The sequence below is a fragment of the Alosa alosa genome, chromosome 8 (genome assembly GCF_017589495.1).
Source record: "Alosa alosa isolate M-15738 ecotype Scorff River chromosome 8, AALO_Geno_1.1, whole genome shotgun sequence".
NCBI lineage: Eukaryota > Metazoa > Chordata > Actinopteri > Clupeiformes > Clupeidae > Alosa > Alosa alosa.
This window is the reverse complement of record NC_063196.1, coordinates 36349387-36369243: the sequence shown is the minus strand read 5'-3', so window position 1 is coordinate 36369243 and position 19857 is coordinate 36349387. Positions and strand designations below refer to the sequence as shown.

The following is a 19857-nucleotide window of genomic DNA, read 5'->3' as shown; positions in this document are numbered from 1 at the left end:
TTGTTGAAGGGCCAGATACACACACACACACACACACACCTGACTGCACTATGGCGGCATGGTTGTTGTTGTTGAGTGCCAGGTTCCCGATGATGCGTACGATGTTCCTCTGGATCTTCTGGGAGTCGGAGCGGAACTGGAACACTCTCTGCAGCAGCTGGAGCCCCCCATTGGCCACGATGTGCTCACAGTGACTGGGGACCTGCAGGGAACACACACACTCTCACTATAGTGTGTTAGCATGAGTATGTTAGTGTAGGTGTAATCCTGATGGTGTGTGTGTTAGCATGAGTATGTTAGTGTAGGTGTAATCCTGATGGTGTGAGTGTTAGCATGAGTGTGTTAGTTTAAGTGTAATCCTGATGGTGTGTGTGTTAGCATGAGTATGTTAGTGTAGGTGTAATCCTGATGGTGTGAGTGTGTTAGCATGAGTATGCTAGTGTAGGGGTTCCTGATGGTGTGAGTGTGTTAGTGTAGGTGTTCCTGATGGTGTGAGTGTGTTAGCATGAGTATGCTAGTGTAGAGGTGTTCCTGATGGTGTGAATATGTTAGTGTAGGTGTAATCCTGATGGTGTGAGTGTGTTAGTGTAGGCGTTCCTGATGGTGTGTGTGTTAGCATGAGTATGCTAGTGTAGAGGCGTTCCTGATGGTGTAAATATGTAAGTGTAGGTGTAATCCTGATGGTGTGAGTGTTAGCATGAGTATGTTAGTGTAGGCGTTCCTGATGGTGTGTGTGTGTTAGCATGAGTATGTTAGTGTAGGCGTTCCTGATGGTGTGAGTGTGTTAGTGTAGGTGTAATCCTGATGGTGTGTGTGTTAGCATGCGTATGCTAGTGTAGAGGTGTTCCTGATGGTGTGAATATGTTAGTGTAAGTGTAATCCTGATGGTGTGTGTGTTAGCATGAGTATGTTAGTGTAGGTGTAATCCTGATGGTGTGAGTGTCTTAGCATGAATATGTTATTGTAGGCGTTCCTGATGGTGTGTGTGTTAGCATGAGTATGTTAGTGTAGGTGTAATCCTGATGGTGTGTGTGTTAGCATGAGTATGTTAGTGTAGGTGTAATCCTGATGGTGTGAGTGTTAGCATGAGTGTGTTAGTGTAGGTGTAATCCTGATGGTGTGTGTGTTAGCATAAGTATGTTAGTGTAGGTGTAATCCTGATGGTGTGAGTGTGTTAGCATGAGTATGCTAGTGTAGGCGTTCCTGATGGTGTGAGTGTGTTAGTGTAGGTGTTCCTGATGGTGTGAGTGTGTTAGCATGAGTATGCCAGTGTAGGTGTTCCTGATGGTGTGTGTGTGTTAGTGTAGGCGTTCCTGATGGTGTGTGTGTTAGCACGAGTATGTTAGTGTAGGTGTTCCTGATGGTGTGAGTGTTAGCATGAGTATGCTAGTGTAGAGGTGTTCCTGATGGTGTGTGTGTTAGCATGAGTATGTTAGTGTAGGCATTCCTGATGGTGTGAGTGTTAGCATGAGTATGTTAGTGTAGGTGTAATCCTGATGGTGTGAGTGTTAGCATGAGTATGTTAGTGTAGGTGTTCCTGATGGCGTGAGTGTGTTAGCATGAGTATGCTAGAGTAGGTGTTCCTGATGGTGTGTGTGTGTTAGTGTAGGCGTCCTGATGGTGTGTGTGTTAGCATGAGTATGTTAGTGTAGGTGTTCCTGATGTTGTGAGTGTTAGCATGAGTATGCTAGTGTAGAGGTGTTCCTGATGGTGTGAGTGTTAGCATGAGTATGTTAGTGTAGGCGTTCCTGATGGTGTGAGTGTTAGCATGAGTATGTTAGTGTAGGTGTAATCCTGATGGTGTGAGTATGTTAGTGTAGAGGTGTTCCTGATGGTATGTGTGTTAGCATGAGTATGTTAGTGTAGGCGTTCCTGATGGTGTGTGTGTTAGCATGAGTATGTTAGCATGAGTATGTAAGTGTAGGCGTTCCTGATGGTGTGAGTGTTAGCATGAGTATGTTAGTGTAGGTGTTCCTGATGATGTGAGTGTTAGCATGAGTATGCTAGTGTAGGTGTTCCTGATGGTGTGAGTGTGTTTTTGTGCCCATCAGTGTAATAGGAGTCCTCACCTTTGAGTGCATCACCAGAGCCTGCAGGCAGAAGGACTCCACCTTCTCGGAGGGGATGGAGGTGAGACTCTGGGCGTAGGGCAGCCCGTTCCCCCCAAAGCACCACAGACCTCCCTGCAGGAGGACACACACAGCACGTAGAGCCGTCAATCCAGCCCAGCCCAGCCCAACACCGCTCAAACCAACCCAACCCAGCCCAGCCCAGCCCAACCCAACCCAGCACCTCTACACAGATCTGACTCTACACGCATCTCACTAACTGTACACACATTTCACCAACTGTACACACACACACACACTCACTCACTCACCCTCTGTGCGGCAAGGGCTTGGCTGCTCTCTCTCAAGGCCAGAGACGTAAAGTACTGCACACACACATCCACCTCCGACTGGGGCAAGGAGGCCAGCAGGAGCCTCAGGCCGTCCTCCAACGAGAAGCCCTGCAGGAGGTGCCACACACACACACACACACACTATCACATGAGAACCCTCACAATTTAGATCTGATGTGATGAGAACCCTCACAATTTAGATCTGATGTGGATACAAGCTGCTAACATGAGAACCCTCACAAATTAGATCTGATGTGGATACAAGCTGCTAACATGAGAACCCTCACTATTTAGATCTGATGTGGATACAAGCTGCTTTCGTCAGACAAGACGAGAGGAAATATGTTCGTCAACGACCTTTTTTTTCATGACTAAGACGAGACGATGATGAGACTGCAGTAATGTCCTGAAACACTGACTAAGACTATCTTAAGATGCATTATTGTTGACGAAAAAAGACTAAAATGTTTTGCATGAAATAAAAACTAAGATAAAATCTCTCTTCATTTTCGTCTACAAAATGATAAAACAGAATATCTAACTGTTGTGTTTTCAAAATATTCCGAATGAGTTTATACGCAACAGCTTTCCTGTAGGCTAGTCTACGTGCTGTTGCTGCAACCCTGTGGCTGCAACACGAAACTACATGGAACAAGAACACTGCAATTTCTGCCAGAGTTAGCAAGCTAACTACCTAAGCTTTATGCCACAATGCTACATACCCAGAAGTTGAAGCTTCTCTCATACAAATTAACATCCCCCAGAATGTCCATACGAAAATGTTCATCATGTAATGTCAACTATTTAACTAGTTAGACTGATGATGCAAAGTTTGCTAGCAAGTAAACTAATGTGGAAAGTTCGCTAGCAAGTTAGCTATGGCTAAGATGGAGAGTCTGTTTGGGGAATGTGTTGTGTTTGATGCATATCGCCATCTAGCGGGCGGAGTAAAACATTAATACTTTGGCCTATGACAATGTTTCTCAAACTTTTTTCAGTTTCAGCACCACTTAACTAACCCTAGCTAAAAAAAAAAAAAGATTAGACCTACTTCAACAATAGCCTATAATTAGTCTACACAATAGGCCTACTCACTGAACCACCTTGCTTATTGTCTTTGCACTTTGCTTATTGTGTGGATTCATACTGTGTGATTTAAACTGGCATATCTTACATAGACAGTGTTGCAGAACTGTTTTTACATACAAGTTGGTTCAATATTGCAAACAACTCATCTATATTATATTTTACCACGCCTGCTCAAGGACTACTTGGGATAGCTTATGGACCACCAGTGATCCCTGGACCACACTTTGAGAAACACTGGTCTACGAATATGACAGTGGTCCAGTCAAATCTTTTACTGTCTATGGTCAAATCCCAGCCGAGCCATAACTGTAGCTCGACTTACCTGTGCATGTAAACATATTGACTGACAAAAAATCTGAATGTGTAATTATAACAGACGAGTAGCCCTGTGGACACACAATATTGTTTGAAAATTGAGATGTGTGAAACACTATTTGACTCAAATGGTAATCAGAAATAATTTGTTATAAAAAAAAAAGAGAAAATGTTTTGACTAAAACTGACTAAGACTAAGATACCTTTGGTTTTCTTTTGACTAAAACTAGACTAAAATGACGAGACTTTTAGTCGACTAAAACTTGACTAACAAAAATGATATTTGAATGACTAAATATGACAAAGACTAAAAAGGACATTTCGTCACAAGACTAAATTAAAAATGGGTGACAAAATTAACACTAGAACCCTCACAATTTAGATCTGAGGTGGATACAAGCTGCTAACATGAGAACCCTCACTATTTAGATCTGATGTGGATACAAGCTGCTAACACGAGAACCCTCACTATTTAGATCTGATGTGGATGATCACATGAGAACCCTCACAATTTAGATCTGATGTGATGAGAACCCTCACTATCACATGAGAACCCTCATAATTTAGATCTGATGTGATGAGAACCCTCACTATCACACGAGAACCCTCACAATTTAGATCTGATGTGATGAGAACCCTCACAATTTAGATCTGATGTGGATACAAGCTGCTAACATGAGAACCCTCACTATTTAGATCTGATGTGGATACAAGCTGATAACATGAGAACCCTCACTATTTAGATCTGATGTGGATACAAGCTGCTAACATGAGAGAACCCTCACTATTTAGATCTGATGTGCATGATAACATGAGAATCCTCACTATTTAGATGATTTTGATGTGAAATAACAGTACCTGCCTCTATAATTTGTTACAAATTGAATATATTTTATTACAAATGCGCACACACACACACACACACAAGCAGGCACATGGGCATACACAGAAACACACACACACACACGCACACACATGCACACACACACACACACACACTGTTCTGGGACTCACGTCGTCCACCTGGGGGAGTTGAGGAGGCGGGAGGAAGAAGCGCAGATCCACGTGAGGCGTCCGGGCCAATCCCACCACCGTGCGCTGATCCAAGGCCTGCGCTGCCGTCTGGTACTGGTACTCTGAGACCCGCACGCGCACGCACACGCACGCACGCACGCACACAGATAACAGAGCATGGGTTCTTCACCTTGCCCGTGTGTGTTGTATGCCAGGTCTCGGACTTTGTGTGCTTGTGTGTGTGTTTGTGTGTGTGTGTAGGTGTGTGTGTGTGTGTGTGTGCTTGTGTAAGTGAGTGTGTGTGTGTGTGTGTGTGTCTCACCTTGTCAGTGTGTGTTGTGTGCCAGAGGCCTGTTGCACAAAAGTAGGATCAAGACATCCAGGATAAGTGACTGAGCTGAGCTCAATGAATCCAAAACAAGAGCGTACAGGCTTAATTGGTTGCACAAAGACCAAGCCAGGATGAGCAAACACGGATTCATCAAGCCAGGTGAAACCGATCCTGGATAAGTCCACGCTCACAGCTCCTTCAAATAGACCCCACCACCGATCACAGATTCACTGATTCACCATGGCAACTAGAGCGGCCTAATTGCTTCTTCTGGTACGAAAAGCAAAACCAGCTGAATTACCATCATAAGCTGGGTAAACCAGCTAAAGGTATGTTTTCGCAAGAGTTTTGCTGGTCTAGCAGGTCAACCATCATTGGGTGGTTTTGCTGGTTAACAAGCTGGTCAACCAGCAAACCACCTTAAGGCTGGCCAGGCTGTTTTTTTCAGCTTTTTTTATCCCTCTGTGGCCCTAATATTGCGGCATTTTTTATATAGCCTTATAGTCTATGGGAAACCGTAAATTATCTAATGATTGCAACATCATCTAAAAATCATCATTTATCCAAAATGATTGAAGTTAATGATCACAAATGTTTAAATAATGACAGTGGGTCTAGTTATATGTGATAACAATGTGTAGTGGGCAGTGGAATAACTATTGGTCTTGAATTTTCCCTTGGGGATCAATAAAGTATCTATCTATCTATCTGGTTTCCGTTTGTGGTGACTGCTGACTGAGATAAGGGATGAGATTAATAGATCCTGGAACTTAGCCTGGTCTGGAGCAGGCTAGCTCCACAGAATAAATCGCCATGGTAACTTATACCATAACATATCCTGCTGCCCCCTATCCAGCTTTTGTGCAACCAAATCACGGATAAATTAAGCCAGGATAACCAAGATATCCTGGCTTAATCCCTTATTCTAGTTTTGTGCAATGGGCCCCAGGTCTCGGACTTTATGTGTTTGTGTGTGTGTGTGTGTGTGTGTGTGTGTCTATCCTTGCCAGTGTGTGTTGTGTGCCAGGTCTCTGACTTTGTGTGTTTGTGTTTGTGTTTGTGTGTGTGTGTGTGTTTGTGTCTGTGTGTGTGTGTGTCTCACCTTGCCAGTGTGTGTTGTGTGCCAGGTCTTGGACGGCCTGGAGTCTCTCTGTTCGACTGGCTGACCGTGTCCTCTTCAGCAGGACCCATAACGCACACTCATGAGGGTCCGCATCCTTATGGCTCAGGTGTTCTAACACACACACACACAAACACAGACACACACACTCATGAGTTTCCGCATCCTTATGGCTCAGGTGTTCTAACACACACACACACACACACACACAAACACACACACTCATGAGTTTCCGCATCCTTATGGCTCAGGTGTTCTAACACACACACACACACAAACACACACACACACACACACACACTCATGAGTTTCCGCATCCTTATGGCTCAAGTTTACAAACTCAAACACACACACCTGGTTGTTACTCCAACATGTTTAGCTGCTACTGCTACTCCAACATGTTTAGCTGCTACTGCTACTCCAACATGTTTAGCTGCTACTCCAACATGTTTAGCTGCTACTGCTACTCCAACATGTTTAGCTGCTACTGCTACTCCAACATGTTTAGCTGCTACTCCAAAACGTTTGGCTGCTACTTAAATGTTTGGCTCATGATGTCAAACCTGCTCTCCTCAGTCGCTTTGCTGCAAAGGGGCAGAAGAGGTGAAGAACTCAGTTACACGGACCATTTCCTTAGCCTTCACCCTAACTCATCATTACTTATAGGGACTGGTGATGAAGATGATGAAGATGAACACTATAGGGACTGGTGATGATGATGAAGATGAGCACTATAGGGACTGGTGATGAAGATGAAGATGAGCACTGTAGGGACTGGTGATGAAGATGATGATGATGAAGATGAGCACTATAGGGACTGGTGATGAAGATGATGAAGATGAACACTATAGGGACTGGTGATGATGATGAAGATGAGCACTATAGGGACTGGTGATGAAGATGAAGATGAGCACTGTAGGGACTGGTGATGAAGATGATGATGATGAAGATGAGCACTATAGGGACTGGTGATGATGATGAAGATGAGCACTATAGGGACTGGTGATGAAGATGAAGATGAGCACTATAGGGACTGGTGATGAAGATGATGAAGATGAACACTATAGGGACTGGTGATGAAGATGATGAAGATGAACACTATAGGGACTGGTGATGAAGATGAAGATGAGCACTATAGGGACTGGTGATGAAGATGATGAAGATGAACACTATAGGGACTGGTGATGATGATGAAGATGATCACTATAGGGACTGGTGATGAAGATGAGCACTATAGGGACTGGTGATAAAGATGATGATGATGATGAAGATGAACACACACTGACCTCAATAGCTCCATACTGGAAATTAATTCCAACAAATGAGCTGCAGTTCCACACTGTTCTGCCATTCCAACAAGTTCTGGCGGTTTTACCTCTGACTGGGCTGGAGGTGAGGTGGGGGGACCATACTGGAGTTTAGAGGAGGGTGTAGAGGGTGTAGAGGGTGTTGAGTGTGTGTGTGGGGGGGGGGGGTTAGAGGGTGTAGAGGGTGTAGAGGGGGGGTGTTGAGGGTGTGCTCACCATCTAGTGGCCGCAAGAAGACTTTTGAGGAGATCTCCAGGAACCTCCTGGCAGCCTTATGCAGCTCCCTCCGAGCTCGGTGAGTCAGCCCTGAAACACAGGTAACAGGACAGGTGAGAGAGCCCTGAAACACAGGTAACAGGACAGGTGAGTCAAGTCAAGTCAAGTCAAGTCAAGTTTATTTATATAGCACATTTCATACACAGAGGTCATTCAATGTGCTTTACATAAACAAAACCAAACGATAATAACAAATAAAAGCATAGAAGGGCAATATAGTCAAAGAATAGTTAAAAGGTAAAGATCATAATAAAAAGAAAACATAAAACACAAGGTAAAATCATTTAAAAATAAAGAATAATTAGTAAGCAAAAACAAAGGCAAAAGTAGTAAAAAAAGTAATAAAAGACAAAGTAGAATAATTATCGAGGCAGATTCAGAATTTGTAACTCAGCCCTGAAACACAGGTAACAGGACAGGTGAGAGAGCCCTGAAACACAGATAACAGGACAGGTGAGTCAGCCCTGAAACACAGGTAACAGGACAGGCGACAGCCCTGAAACACAGGTAACAGGACAGGTGAGTCAGCTCTGAAACACAGGTAACAGGACAGCCCTGAAACACAGGTATCAGGAGAGTCCTGAAACACAAGTAACAGGACAGCCCTGAAACACAGGTAACAGGACAGGTGGCAGCCCTGAAACACAGGTAACAGGACAGGTGAGACAGCCCTAAAACACAGGTAACAGGACAGCCCTGAAACACAGGTATCAGGATAGTCCTGAAACACAGGTAACAGGACAGGTGACAGCCCTGAAACCCAGGTAACAGGACAGGTGAGACACCTCTGTCTTTATTTTTCATACTGAATACCCGCATTTATTCTGTTTTTTTATTTTATATTCTGTAAATACACTGCGTCTATCTATACTATTCTTACTACTATTATAATGTTACTGCTACTACATAGCACATATCTGTACATGTTGTTCATACATTGTTTATATTACATAGCTATATTTATTCTGCTCTTAAGGTAACTGTTAATACACTGCACATATTTACATTAGAGATGCACCGATATGGAATTTTAGGGCCGATAATGATAACTGATATTTATTGGTTTGTTGTGGCCGATACCGATACGATAACCGATAATATTACTCTTGAAAAAAAATTGTGAAAAGTGATTTGGGGAAAGCATTTAATAAGCATAATTTTATTGCAGTAATTTTACCTACCACCAAATGATGGACAGAACTCATAATAGTCCTCAATAGTACGGCAGTCAACAACATAACAGTAGCCTAGCCCTACAGTATGTGTGGCTCCTTTAAGTGAACCTGACGTCAGTGAATTGCGAGTGAGTGGCTAGAGAGTTTGAATCGTTTTCATTTAGGACTAAACGCTCATAAACGGTGTTGCACTACCACTACTGAGAAGGGAGATACATTTAAGCAGTCTTATGTCTCCCGAGAATTTACGAATGCCAATTGTCCTGTGTCCGTAGCTTCTGTGATCTCTACCTATTCTCCTGTGGAGGATTTGTTCTCACGTGCTAAGGATGTACAGAGGTTAACTGTCTCTTTTCCAGGAGGTTCCTCTCGTACTGATGTCCTTTGTCACGAGGTTATTTGTCATCTCCCCATGAAACATGACTGGAGAGTCAGTTTCTGTCTGCCTCCATCAATTCATTCATCTTGATCAACATTAGATGTTGATTTTTGGTGGTGGGGGTGTTACGTCCCTGTGTGTGTTTATTTTTGTGTCTGCTTGTTTCTCTCTGTGTCTTGTGTTTTGTTAATTTCAGACTATCCAGCAGGGGGCTTAATTGCTGGGCCGGCACTATAAAAGGTGCTGGCTGACGTCATTCGGGAGGGTCTCTTGGTTTTGGGGCGTTCTTGGATTCTGGGGTTGGCCGCTACTACGCCACACTACTTTGCTCCGCTGCTTCGCTCTGCTGCGCAAGCCACGCGCTCTGTTTTTTTGGCCGTCGCTGTTGCTCCTGCATGTTCCCCGAGTGAGAGTTGAGGAAAAGGCTGGGGATTACCTGGGCCTACTTTTGAGGCCTTTCGTCTGGGCAGCCTTGTTTTTCGTTCGTCAATATTTTTCTTATTGTTATTTTTGTAAATAAATGTTTTTGAATTATACTTCCATTTTTGGCCGTCTCTTTGTCTATGTCCCACAACACCCCTAGACAGTGGGACGTGACACTGTATCTTGTGTCCGTCTACTCTGTTGCGCACAACCTGCTGCAGCAGAAATGAAAGGCGTTAGCCCCGAAGGTTTTAATAACTTATTATGATGACCTGTCTGGAACTGAAGCACGAATGGTTAGCATATTTCTAGGTAATAATACAAAACCCAAGCTAAAGTAATGCAAATATAATACTAAAACATAACTTAGAACTAGACCTACTTATGTACTCGTCCCACTAACGAGTTTGTTTATTTGTTTCCCCGACCAGCGCGGTAAAGTGCAAACACACCAGCACAAGACGGCTCTAGATAGGGCTGAGCTCTGCTCTGTTGAGGTTAAATGGCGGATCATTCACGAGAGGATTTTGAGATGCACAGATTCCCAAATGAACGCATATCCACAGATTTTGTTAGAGTGGTGAAATACATTCACACCGCTGACATTATATTGAGGGAAAAGTATAGCCAACCAAGCTCAAGTAGCTCAGTGTAGCCAGACGGACCTTACGTAGGCCTAAATTAGGACTTTAAAAAATATCGACGCAAATTATCGGCCATACTTGTTCAGATCCGATAATAATATTTCCATTTTTTCACTTATCGGCTAATAATATATCGGCCGCCGATATATTGTGCATCCCTAATTTATATTTAATCTATACTACTCTAAACCACCTTCTGCAAACCAACTGTATAATACTGTCTACACTGCACTATATATTTCTTGTCCTGTCTATGCACCACCTGCCTATACTGTGTATATCACATTGCACTTTTGCTTTTTTGCAGTTCTTGTAATTTGTTAACTCATTAGTTGCATTGCATATAAATGCAATGGACTATTATCGCTGTTCTTATTATTATTATTCTTCTTCCGACCAACTTTGACGTTCAAAGGCTCTAAAACCACTGAACCGTTTGACGTCATTCAAACACTCCTACAAAGGTCTTGTAACGGAGATTTGTCCAATGTATTTTTCACATTTGTGAACTTTATACTTTTTGAGATATTTACGATAAAAGAGCAATAAATTCCCATTGACTTAACATTGACCGCCGTGACGGCAACTTTTAGCATTATGACCTGACCTGCAGCTGAAAGCAATCAACAGTTGAACGTGAGCTACCGCTGGCCCTGGAGCTGTGAATCTTCTGAACGTCTTCGCCTGCTGTGCCTTGGTCACTTTATTTGCTCGTAAAACTCTTCTTCAGAGGCACATTTCTCTAATTACAGACAAGGTAAGTGTTCCGGTTTTTGGTATTTGAGTCATTTATGTCGTCAAACATTATGTAATGTAAGCGTGTATGAAATGATGGGTCACAAATAACTAAACTTAGGTAACGTTAACGTTAGTGAAATAGTTGACGTTAGCACCTTGCTACGTTGATATGTATTATGTAAGGAAACCCACTGTTAATCAATGTTAATATGTCGTCAACTTTACAGTGACCGATTAGCTGTAGGTTTCGATAGCTAACAAAAACGTAATGCACTAACGTTACATTTGTTCATTAGGCCTACCTACCAGGAGCGTTTTAACTAGAACGTTAACGTAAACCAGAGAAGTAGGCCTACAGATACTAGGCTCTGGTTCTATTCAACATCAGGTCACTTTCCCTAGAATAGATTATGAATGCAGACTTCGTGGTGCTTGATTGTAGCCTAGGGCTAGGCTGTGTGAAGGGACCTGATGAAACCCATCATGGGTTTCATTCCTGGCATGAATAACGTTAGCTAACGTTACTTGTTGATGGTCATAACGTTATAGCTTCTACCGTTCACATTTTAGTTAAAGTTAACAAATATATGCTCCTGTTTTTATTTTAACAAATGTTTAACGTTGTACACCGCTTGTTTGTGTATCAAATAGGCCAGGCTACGTTTCATTCTACACTCCTGATTCTTACGTAGCCTACAATAAGTAAACACTATCACGGTATACCATAGTTTGTCTATTAATGGGTTTCATCAGGTCCCTTTCAACAGACAATTAAGCACCTAGATTATGAATGCATTGGTGCTTTATTAATACTCCTGTGGAAAGGGACCGTATGAAAGCCATGAATAGGCTACTGCTAGGAAATGGACAATACGACTAAAGTCTTGTTAAAACACACAACAGAAGTTGAGCTATAATGTTTGTGTTGTCAACATAGGCTACAATGTTTACTTGGCCTACTCATTTCTGCATTGTTCTGGTCTATAAATTAAAGTGTAGCCTGGCACGTGAATCAAACTTTCCAGTTGTAGTACATTGTAATCTGTAGGAAAAAATGTGGCTGACAGACCTAGCAAGCTGTTTAAGTTATAGCAGTTGGTTATCAAGATACTTAGTATCAGAATGATCCGTCCTTACTCATTTGATTATCAACAGCAACAACAGACCCTTTGCCTGCAAAGTTTTCTAAGCTGTTTACGTTTTATATTTTTAAAAATATGATTAGCTATCACCTATAATAAAACTGAAAACAATAAAACACAGAATTCTGCTTTGTTTGCAATTTAATATTATAGGCTAGTATTTAACTACCAGTAGCTTGATGGTGCAACAATTGTATTGTAGGCCTACTCTACCTTTTTTTTTAATTGTTGAGAGAATTGTTTAAAAAGCTTAAACTGTTTACCATGTTAGTCGTTAGGTTATAATGTGTCAGCCTAATGTAATGTAACAACTTCACTTAAATACCTTAGTTGTATTGAACAATTGTGCAGACATTCCTTGTTTTAGTATAACTGTTAAACTTGTTTGCTTTTGACTTTTAGGTTCCAGACCAGTAGTGATGACCGTGTATGACATTACGTGTGTGCCTGTCTGTGTGCACACCTGTCAACCATACATCTATGACAATGTTGCTAGCAACATACCTACTAACATACATTCTTACAAACATGTGACCATATCTCAACATATCTGCACATACCATTTAACCATACTGAGACTTATCTGAGATCTACACTGAGACATTCTGAGAAATATATTGTTGTGTGAGGACTATACTCACTAACTATATGGAACATATATACCTGTGAATCATATTTGTCAACCATTCATACCTTTAATCATACATGTGCTGTAACATCTGTGAAACATAGCTGTGCTGTTAGACCTCTCTTTTTAGACCTGAGCTATGCTGTGTGAAAAAAAAGATTCTAACCCAAGTTCTGTCTAAAACTGATCATCTGAAGGGCTGGCTCTTTTAGTCTTCAGTGTATATATCACCATCAAATTTGACCTAATACCATTAACTGAGGCCTCTAGCTGTTGCTGCCAGTTCAGAGTTACCACTGATAAATAGATCTGTCTTAGGACAATATGATTGGCATGATCAAGTTCTGTATATATAATATACACAACTGTGATTTTTACTTCAAGCTTACATTGGTAAGTGTTCATTAGTGTATTCTGAGTATTATTCTGCTGTATTAAAACAAAGAATGTTGATCAATATTGAATTGACAATTTATTTTTACTGACTGTCATATACTCTAAGCTAACATCTAACCAAGTAAGTGGTTTTCAAGAATACTGTAAGAATATGTAATCTGAATAATCATACTGTAAGTAATATGTTATACACAGCAGCTTTTTTGCATTTACATGCAATGGTAATTCCCTGGAATTGCATTTTCTAGTTATGTCTTGTAATTTGTTAACTCACTAGTTATGTCTACACATGTAATGACTAGGGCTTCAAATAATGATTATGTTGGTAGTTGACTAATCTGTCGATTCATTTTTTTGATTAGTCAATGATTATTTCTGTCATGCCCACCATCCCTGCTTCCTATAGGCTGTCATGCCCACCCTCCCTGCTTCCTATAGGCTGTCATGCCCACCATCCCTGCTTCCTATAGGCTGTCATGCCCACCATCCCTGCTTCCATGCCCACCACCCCTGCTTCCTATAGGCGCCCTCCTGACAGGTCTCCTAGCCTGCACAGTGAAAACCCTTCAGATGATCCAGAACACGGCGGTGCGCCTGGTCTACAACCAACCCAAAGCTCTGCCACCGGTACACTCAGGCCAATCCAAACTTTTCTCATCTGTTGTTTCTCGTTGGTGGAACGCAGTGCCAGTTCCTACAAGGGCAGGGACATCCCTCTCCATCTTCAAAAAACTCCTGAAGACCCAGCTCTTCAGAGAACATCTCTTCTCATAGCACAACATACTTACAACTAGTCTTGCTGATCCAAGCACTTACCACCCGTCTAGAACTGACACTCAACTGTTTAAAATCAGCACTCACTGATGCACTTATTCTTACTGTACTCTACCTTTTTTTAAATTGTCCTATAATTGTTGAGAGAGAATTGCTTTAAAACTTAAACTGTTTACCATGTTGTTAGTCGCTTTGGTTAAAAATGCCTCATCCGAATGTAATGTAATGAAATGTAATGTAATGTAATCTATTGCGCTTAACAAATGTAATGTAATGTAATCTATTGCGCTTAACAAATGTAATGTAATGTAATGTAATCAATTGCGCTTAACAAATGTAATGTAAAGTAATGTAATCTATTGCGCTTAACAAATGTAATGTAATGTCATCTATTGCGCTTAACAAATGTAATGTAATGAAATGTCTATTGCGCTTAACAAATGTAATGTAATATAATGTAATCTATTGCGCTTAACAAATGTAATAATGTAATGTAATGTAATCTATTGTGCTTAACAAATGTAATGTAATGTAATCAATTGTGCTTAACAAATGTAATGTAATGTCATCTATTGCGCTTAACAAATGTAATGTAATGTAATCTATTGCACTTAACAAATGTAATGTAATGTAATCTATTGCGCTTAACAAATGTAATGTAATGTAATATAATCTATTGCACTTAACAAATGTAATGTAATGTCATATATTGTGCTTAACAAATGTAATGTAATCTATTGCGCTTAACAAATGTAATGTAATGTAATCACACGGTAGCTGTTGAATGCTCTGAAATGACATCTCTGCTTTACAGAGTTTGAATTCTAGCGGTTTTGTTACTTTAATTCACTAAAATGTTCCCACATGTTTAAAAGTTGAAAATGTTTTAGCTTTTCACTTCACCATCACATCACCATCACCATCACTTCACCATCACATACCCATCACTTCACCATCATCATCACTTCATCATCACTTCACCATCATCATCACTTCATCATCACCATCCACCATCATCACTTCATCATCACCATCACTTCACCATCACTTCATCATCACATCACCATCACTTCACCATCACCATCACTTCATCATCACTTCACCATCACATCACTTCACCATCACTTCACCATCCCCATCATCACCATCATCATCACTTCACCATCACTTCACCATCATCATCACTTCACCATTAACATCACTTCACCATCATCATCACTTCACCATCACTTCACTTCATCATTTCACCATCATTATCACTTCACCATCACCATCACTTCTATCACCATCACTTCACCATCACCATCACTTCACCATCATCATCACTTCACCATCACCATCACTTCACCATCACCATCCATCACCCATCACTTCCATCATCATCATCACTTCACCATCATCACTTCATCATCACTTCACCATCATCACTTCACCATCATCACCTTCACCATCATCACCATCACCATCACTTCACCATCATCATCACTTCACCATCACTTCACTATCACCATCACTTCACCATCACCATCACTTCATCATCACTTCACCATCACTTCACCATCATATCCTTCACCATCACTTCATCATCACTTCACAATCATCATCACTTCACCATCATCATCACTTCACCATCATCACCATCATCATCACTTCACCATCACTTCACCATCATCATCACTTCACCATCCTTCATCATCACTTCCACCATCACTTCATCATCACTTCACCATCACATCACTTCACCATCACTTCACCATCACTTCACCATCCCCATCACTTCACCATCATCATCACTTCACCATCATCATCACTTCACCATTAATCACTTACTTATCATCATCGCCACCATCACTTCCTTCGTCATTTCCGCCATCTTACATCATACCATCACCATCCTTCACTATCTCATCCAACTACCATCACCATCACTTCACCATCATCATCACTTCACCATCACCATCACTTCACCATCATCATCACTTCACCATCACATCACCATCACTTCACCATCATCATCATCTTCACCATCATCTTCATCATCACTTCACCATCATCACTTCACCATCATCACTTCACCATCAACATCACCATCACCATCACTTCACCATCAATCATCACTTCACCATCACTTCACCATCACTTTACCATCACCATCACTTCACCATCACTTCATCATCACTTCACAATCATCATCACTTCACCATCATCATCACTTCACCACCATCATCACCATCATCATCACTTCACCATCATGCATAATCATCACTTCTCATCACTTCATCATCGCACTTCACCATCAAATCGCTTCCATCACTTCACCATCACTTCACTATCTTCATCATCACTTCACAATCATCATCACTTCACCATCATCATCACTTCACCATCATCCATCACTTCACCATCACCATCACTTCACCATCACTTCACCATCATCATCACTTCACCATCATCATCACTTCACCATCACCTTCACTTCACCTTCACTTCATCATCACCATCACCATCACCATCACTTCACCATCACGTCACCATCACATCACCATCACCTTCACTTCACCATCACATCACTTCACCATCACTTCACCATCATCACTTCATCATCACTTCACCATCATCATCACTTCATCATCATCGTCAACTTCCATAATATTCAGCTATCAAGTCTGTCTTCCACCATCGTTGCTTCATCGTCTTCACCATCCACTTCACCCATCACTGCATCTGGCTAATCATCCTTCATCATCACCCATCGCTACGCCATCACCGTCAGCTTCACCCATCGCCGCATATTCACCGTCGTCTTCGCCTCATCGTCTTCACCATCACCATCCGCTTCACCTTCGCACATCCTTCCTGCCATCATCATCGCTTCTCATCATCAGCACCTTCACCATCATCACTTCACCATCACTTCACCATCACGTCACCATCACTTCACCATCATTACTTCATCATCACTTCACCATCACCATCACTTCATCATCACCATCACTTCACCATCACCATCACTTCACCATCACCACCACATCACTTCACCATCATCACTTCACCATCATCATCACTTCATCACCATCACTTCACCATCATCATCACTTCACCATCACCATCACCATCACTTCACCATCACCATCACTTCATCATCACATCACCATCACATCACCATCACTTCACCATCACCACCACTTCACCATCATCATCACTTCACCATCATCACTTCATCATCACTTCACCATCTTCATCATCACTTCACCTTCACCATCACTTCACCATCACCATCACTTCACCATCATCATCACTTCATCATAACTTCACCATCACCACCATCACTTCACTATCACCATCACATCACCATCAGCCACTATCTTATATTTCGTCATTCGCCATCTTAATCAATCATCTTCTTATTATAATCTTATTCATCCTTACCGTCCCATGACCGTCAGCTTCACCCATCGTCGTCCCATTAACCCATCACCGTCAGCTTCGCATTACTACATCCATCATCCTTCTGCATCGTCGTCTTCGCCATCCTTAAATCATCTTATTCGCCGTCGTCAGCTTCCTTAATCCTTCATAATCGTTATTTATTGTCTTTGTCATGCCGCCATCTTCGTCCTTCTTAATGTTCGCCATCGTCGGCTTCATCGTCACCGTCCTTCGCCGTCACTTACCACATCAGCTATCGTCAGCTTCTGCCATCATCGTCAGCTGCCGTCGTCAAAGCTACGCCGTCGTCGTCGCTCACCATCCGCCATCACCATCCTTCATATGTGATAAGCGTATTACTTATCACCGTCGGCTTCACCCATCGTCGTCATTCACCATCGCCATCTTAAATCTTCTTCGTCATCATCCTTCATAAATCATGCATCTTCGTCAGCTTCACCGTCACCGTCATTCGTCTGTCAGGTCCTTAAATGCGTCATGATCAGCTACCGTCGTCGTCATTACGCCGTCGTCAGCTGGTGGTATTTATTGCCGTCAATCATTATTTTATTCACCATCATGCCGTCACCCGTCGCTATAATCGTCGTCATTCGTCCTTCTTCACCAATCTTATAATCAATGTATCACCGTCGTCTTCATCATTTATTAATCGGTCTCATCCTTATTCCTGTAACTAATCGTCATTTCGCCGCATCGCCGTCGCTTGCGTCACCGTCCGCCGTCTATTCATCGTCCTTCACCATCACCGTCACCATCTGCTTCGCCGTCAGCACCGCTGTCAGCTTCACCGTCGCCATCCGTCATTTCGTCACGTCATTCACCGTCAGCTTCACCCGTCATAGCGATACGTCACCGTCCTTCGTCGTCTTCCTGCGTCACCGCCGTCTGTCTTCGCCATCCTTTACTGTCACTTCACCATCCACCATCCGCAATCCTTCATCATCAACTTCGCCATCACTACCATCCTGCATGACCATCACCATCCTGCCACCATCCTTCACCATCACTTCACCATAATTTCACCATCACATCCACCATCACTTCATCATCACTTCACCATCATCAATATTCATCATTCAGTTCCTGCCATCACTTCACCATCATTTCACCATCATCGCCTACCATCATCCGCTTCACCTTCTTCATCCGCTATGTAAAACCATCTGTCAACCTTCATACCATCATCCTTAACTTCACCTTCACCATCACTTCATCATCACTTCACCATCACCATCACTTCACCATCACCATCACCATGACCATAACCATCACTTCATCATCACTTCACAATCACTTCACCATCACCATCACCATCACTTCACCATCTACCACCATCCTCATCATCCTTCTGTCACCGCCGTCACAACCATCACCATCCATCTCCATCATCACCATCACCGTCCTTTACCATCCAGCTACACCATCGCCACTGCCATCCACTTCACCATCACCGTCGCATCGCATCACATCGCATCACTTCATCAATCACCGTCACCATCTTCGCATCACCCGTCACCATCAACTTCATCATCCTTCACCATCATCATTTCACCATCACCATCACTTCACCATCATCATCACTTCACCATCACCATCACCATGACCATCACCATCACTTCACCATCACTTCACCATTACCATCACTTCACCATCACCACCACCACCACCACCACACCATCACTTCACCATCACCATCACCACCACCATCACTTCACCATAACTTCACCATCACCATCACATCACTATCACCATCACTTCACCATCATCATCACTTCACCATCACCATCACTTCACATATCATCACTTACATCGTCCTTCACCATCACCATCCTTCCGCCATCACCATCAGCACTATCCACATCATACCAAATAAAAAGCTACTTTTACTGTCATAATCAAGTCGCCATCCTTCACCATCGCTTCATCATCGCTGCCATCACCATCTTTTCACCCATCACTTCACCATCATCACTTGCCGTCCGTCACCATCGTCCTTCCGCCATCCTTCACCATCATCTTGATTCACCATCATCATCCGCCACTTCACTTCATCATCACTTCACCATCATCACTTCACCATCACCATCACCATCACTTCACCATCATCATCACTTCACCATCATCACTTCATCATCTTCTGCATCATCACTTCACCATCTGCGTCACCATCAAGTCACCATCCATCACCATCCTTCACCATCACCATCACCATCAAATCACCATCTGCTTACCACCATCATTACTTCATCGTCAAC

General features: G+C 42.4%; 1 protein-coding gene across 1 annotated transcript in view; it reads right to left on the bottom strand.

Moving 5' to 3' along the window:
* The window catches only part of serac1 (serine active site containing 1), a 46544-nt gene that overhangs the window by 14588 nt on the left and 12099 nt on the right, over positions 1–19857 (bottom strand). The window contains exons 6-11 of the mRNA XM_048250328.1: positions 7794–7883; positions 6253–6384; positions 4820–4941; positions 2381–2509; positions 2070–2183; positions 40–202 (exon numbers count right to left, since the gene is read on the bottom strand). Coding sequence (XP_048106285.1) covers positions 40–202; positions 2070–2183; positions 2381–2509; positions 4820–4941; positions 6253–6384; positions 7794–7883 — 750 coding nt within the window. The remainder of the gene's footprint in view (positions 1–39; positions 203–2069; positions 2184–2380; positions 2510–4819; positions 4942–6252; positions 6385–7793; positions 7884–19857) is intronic.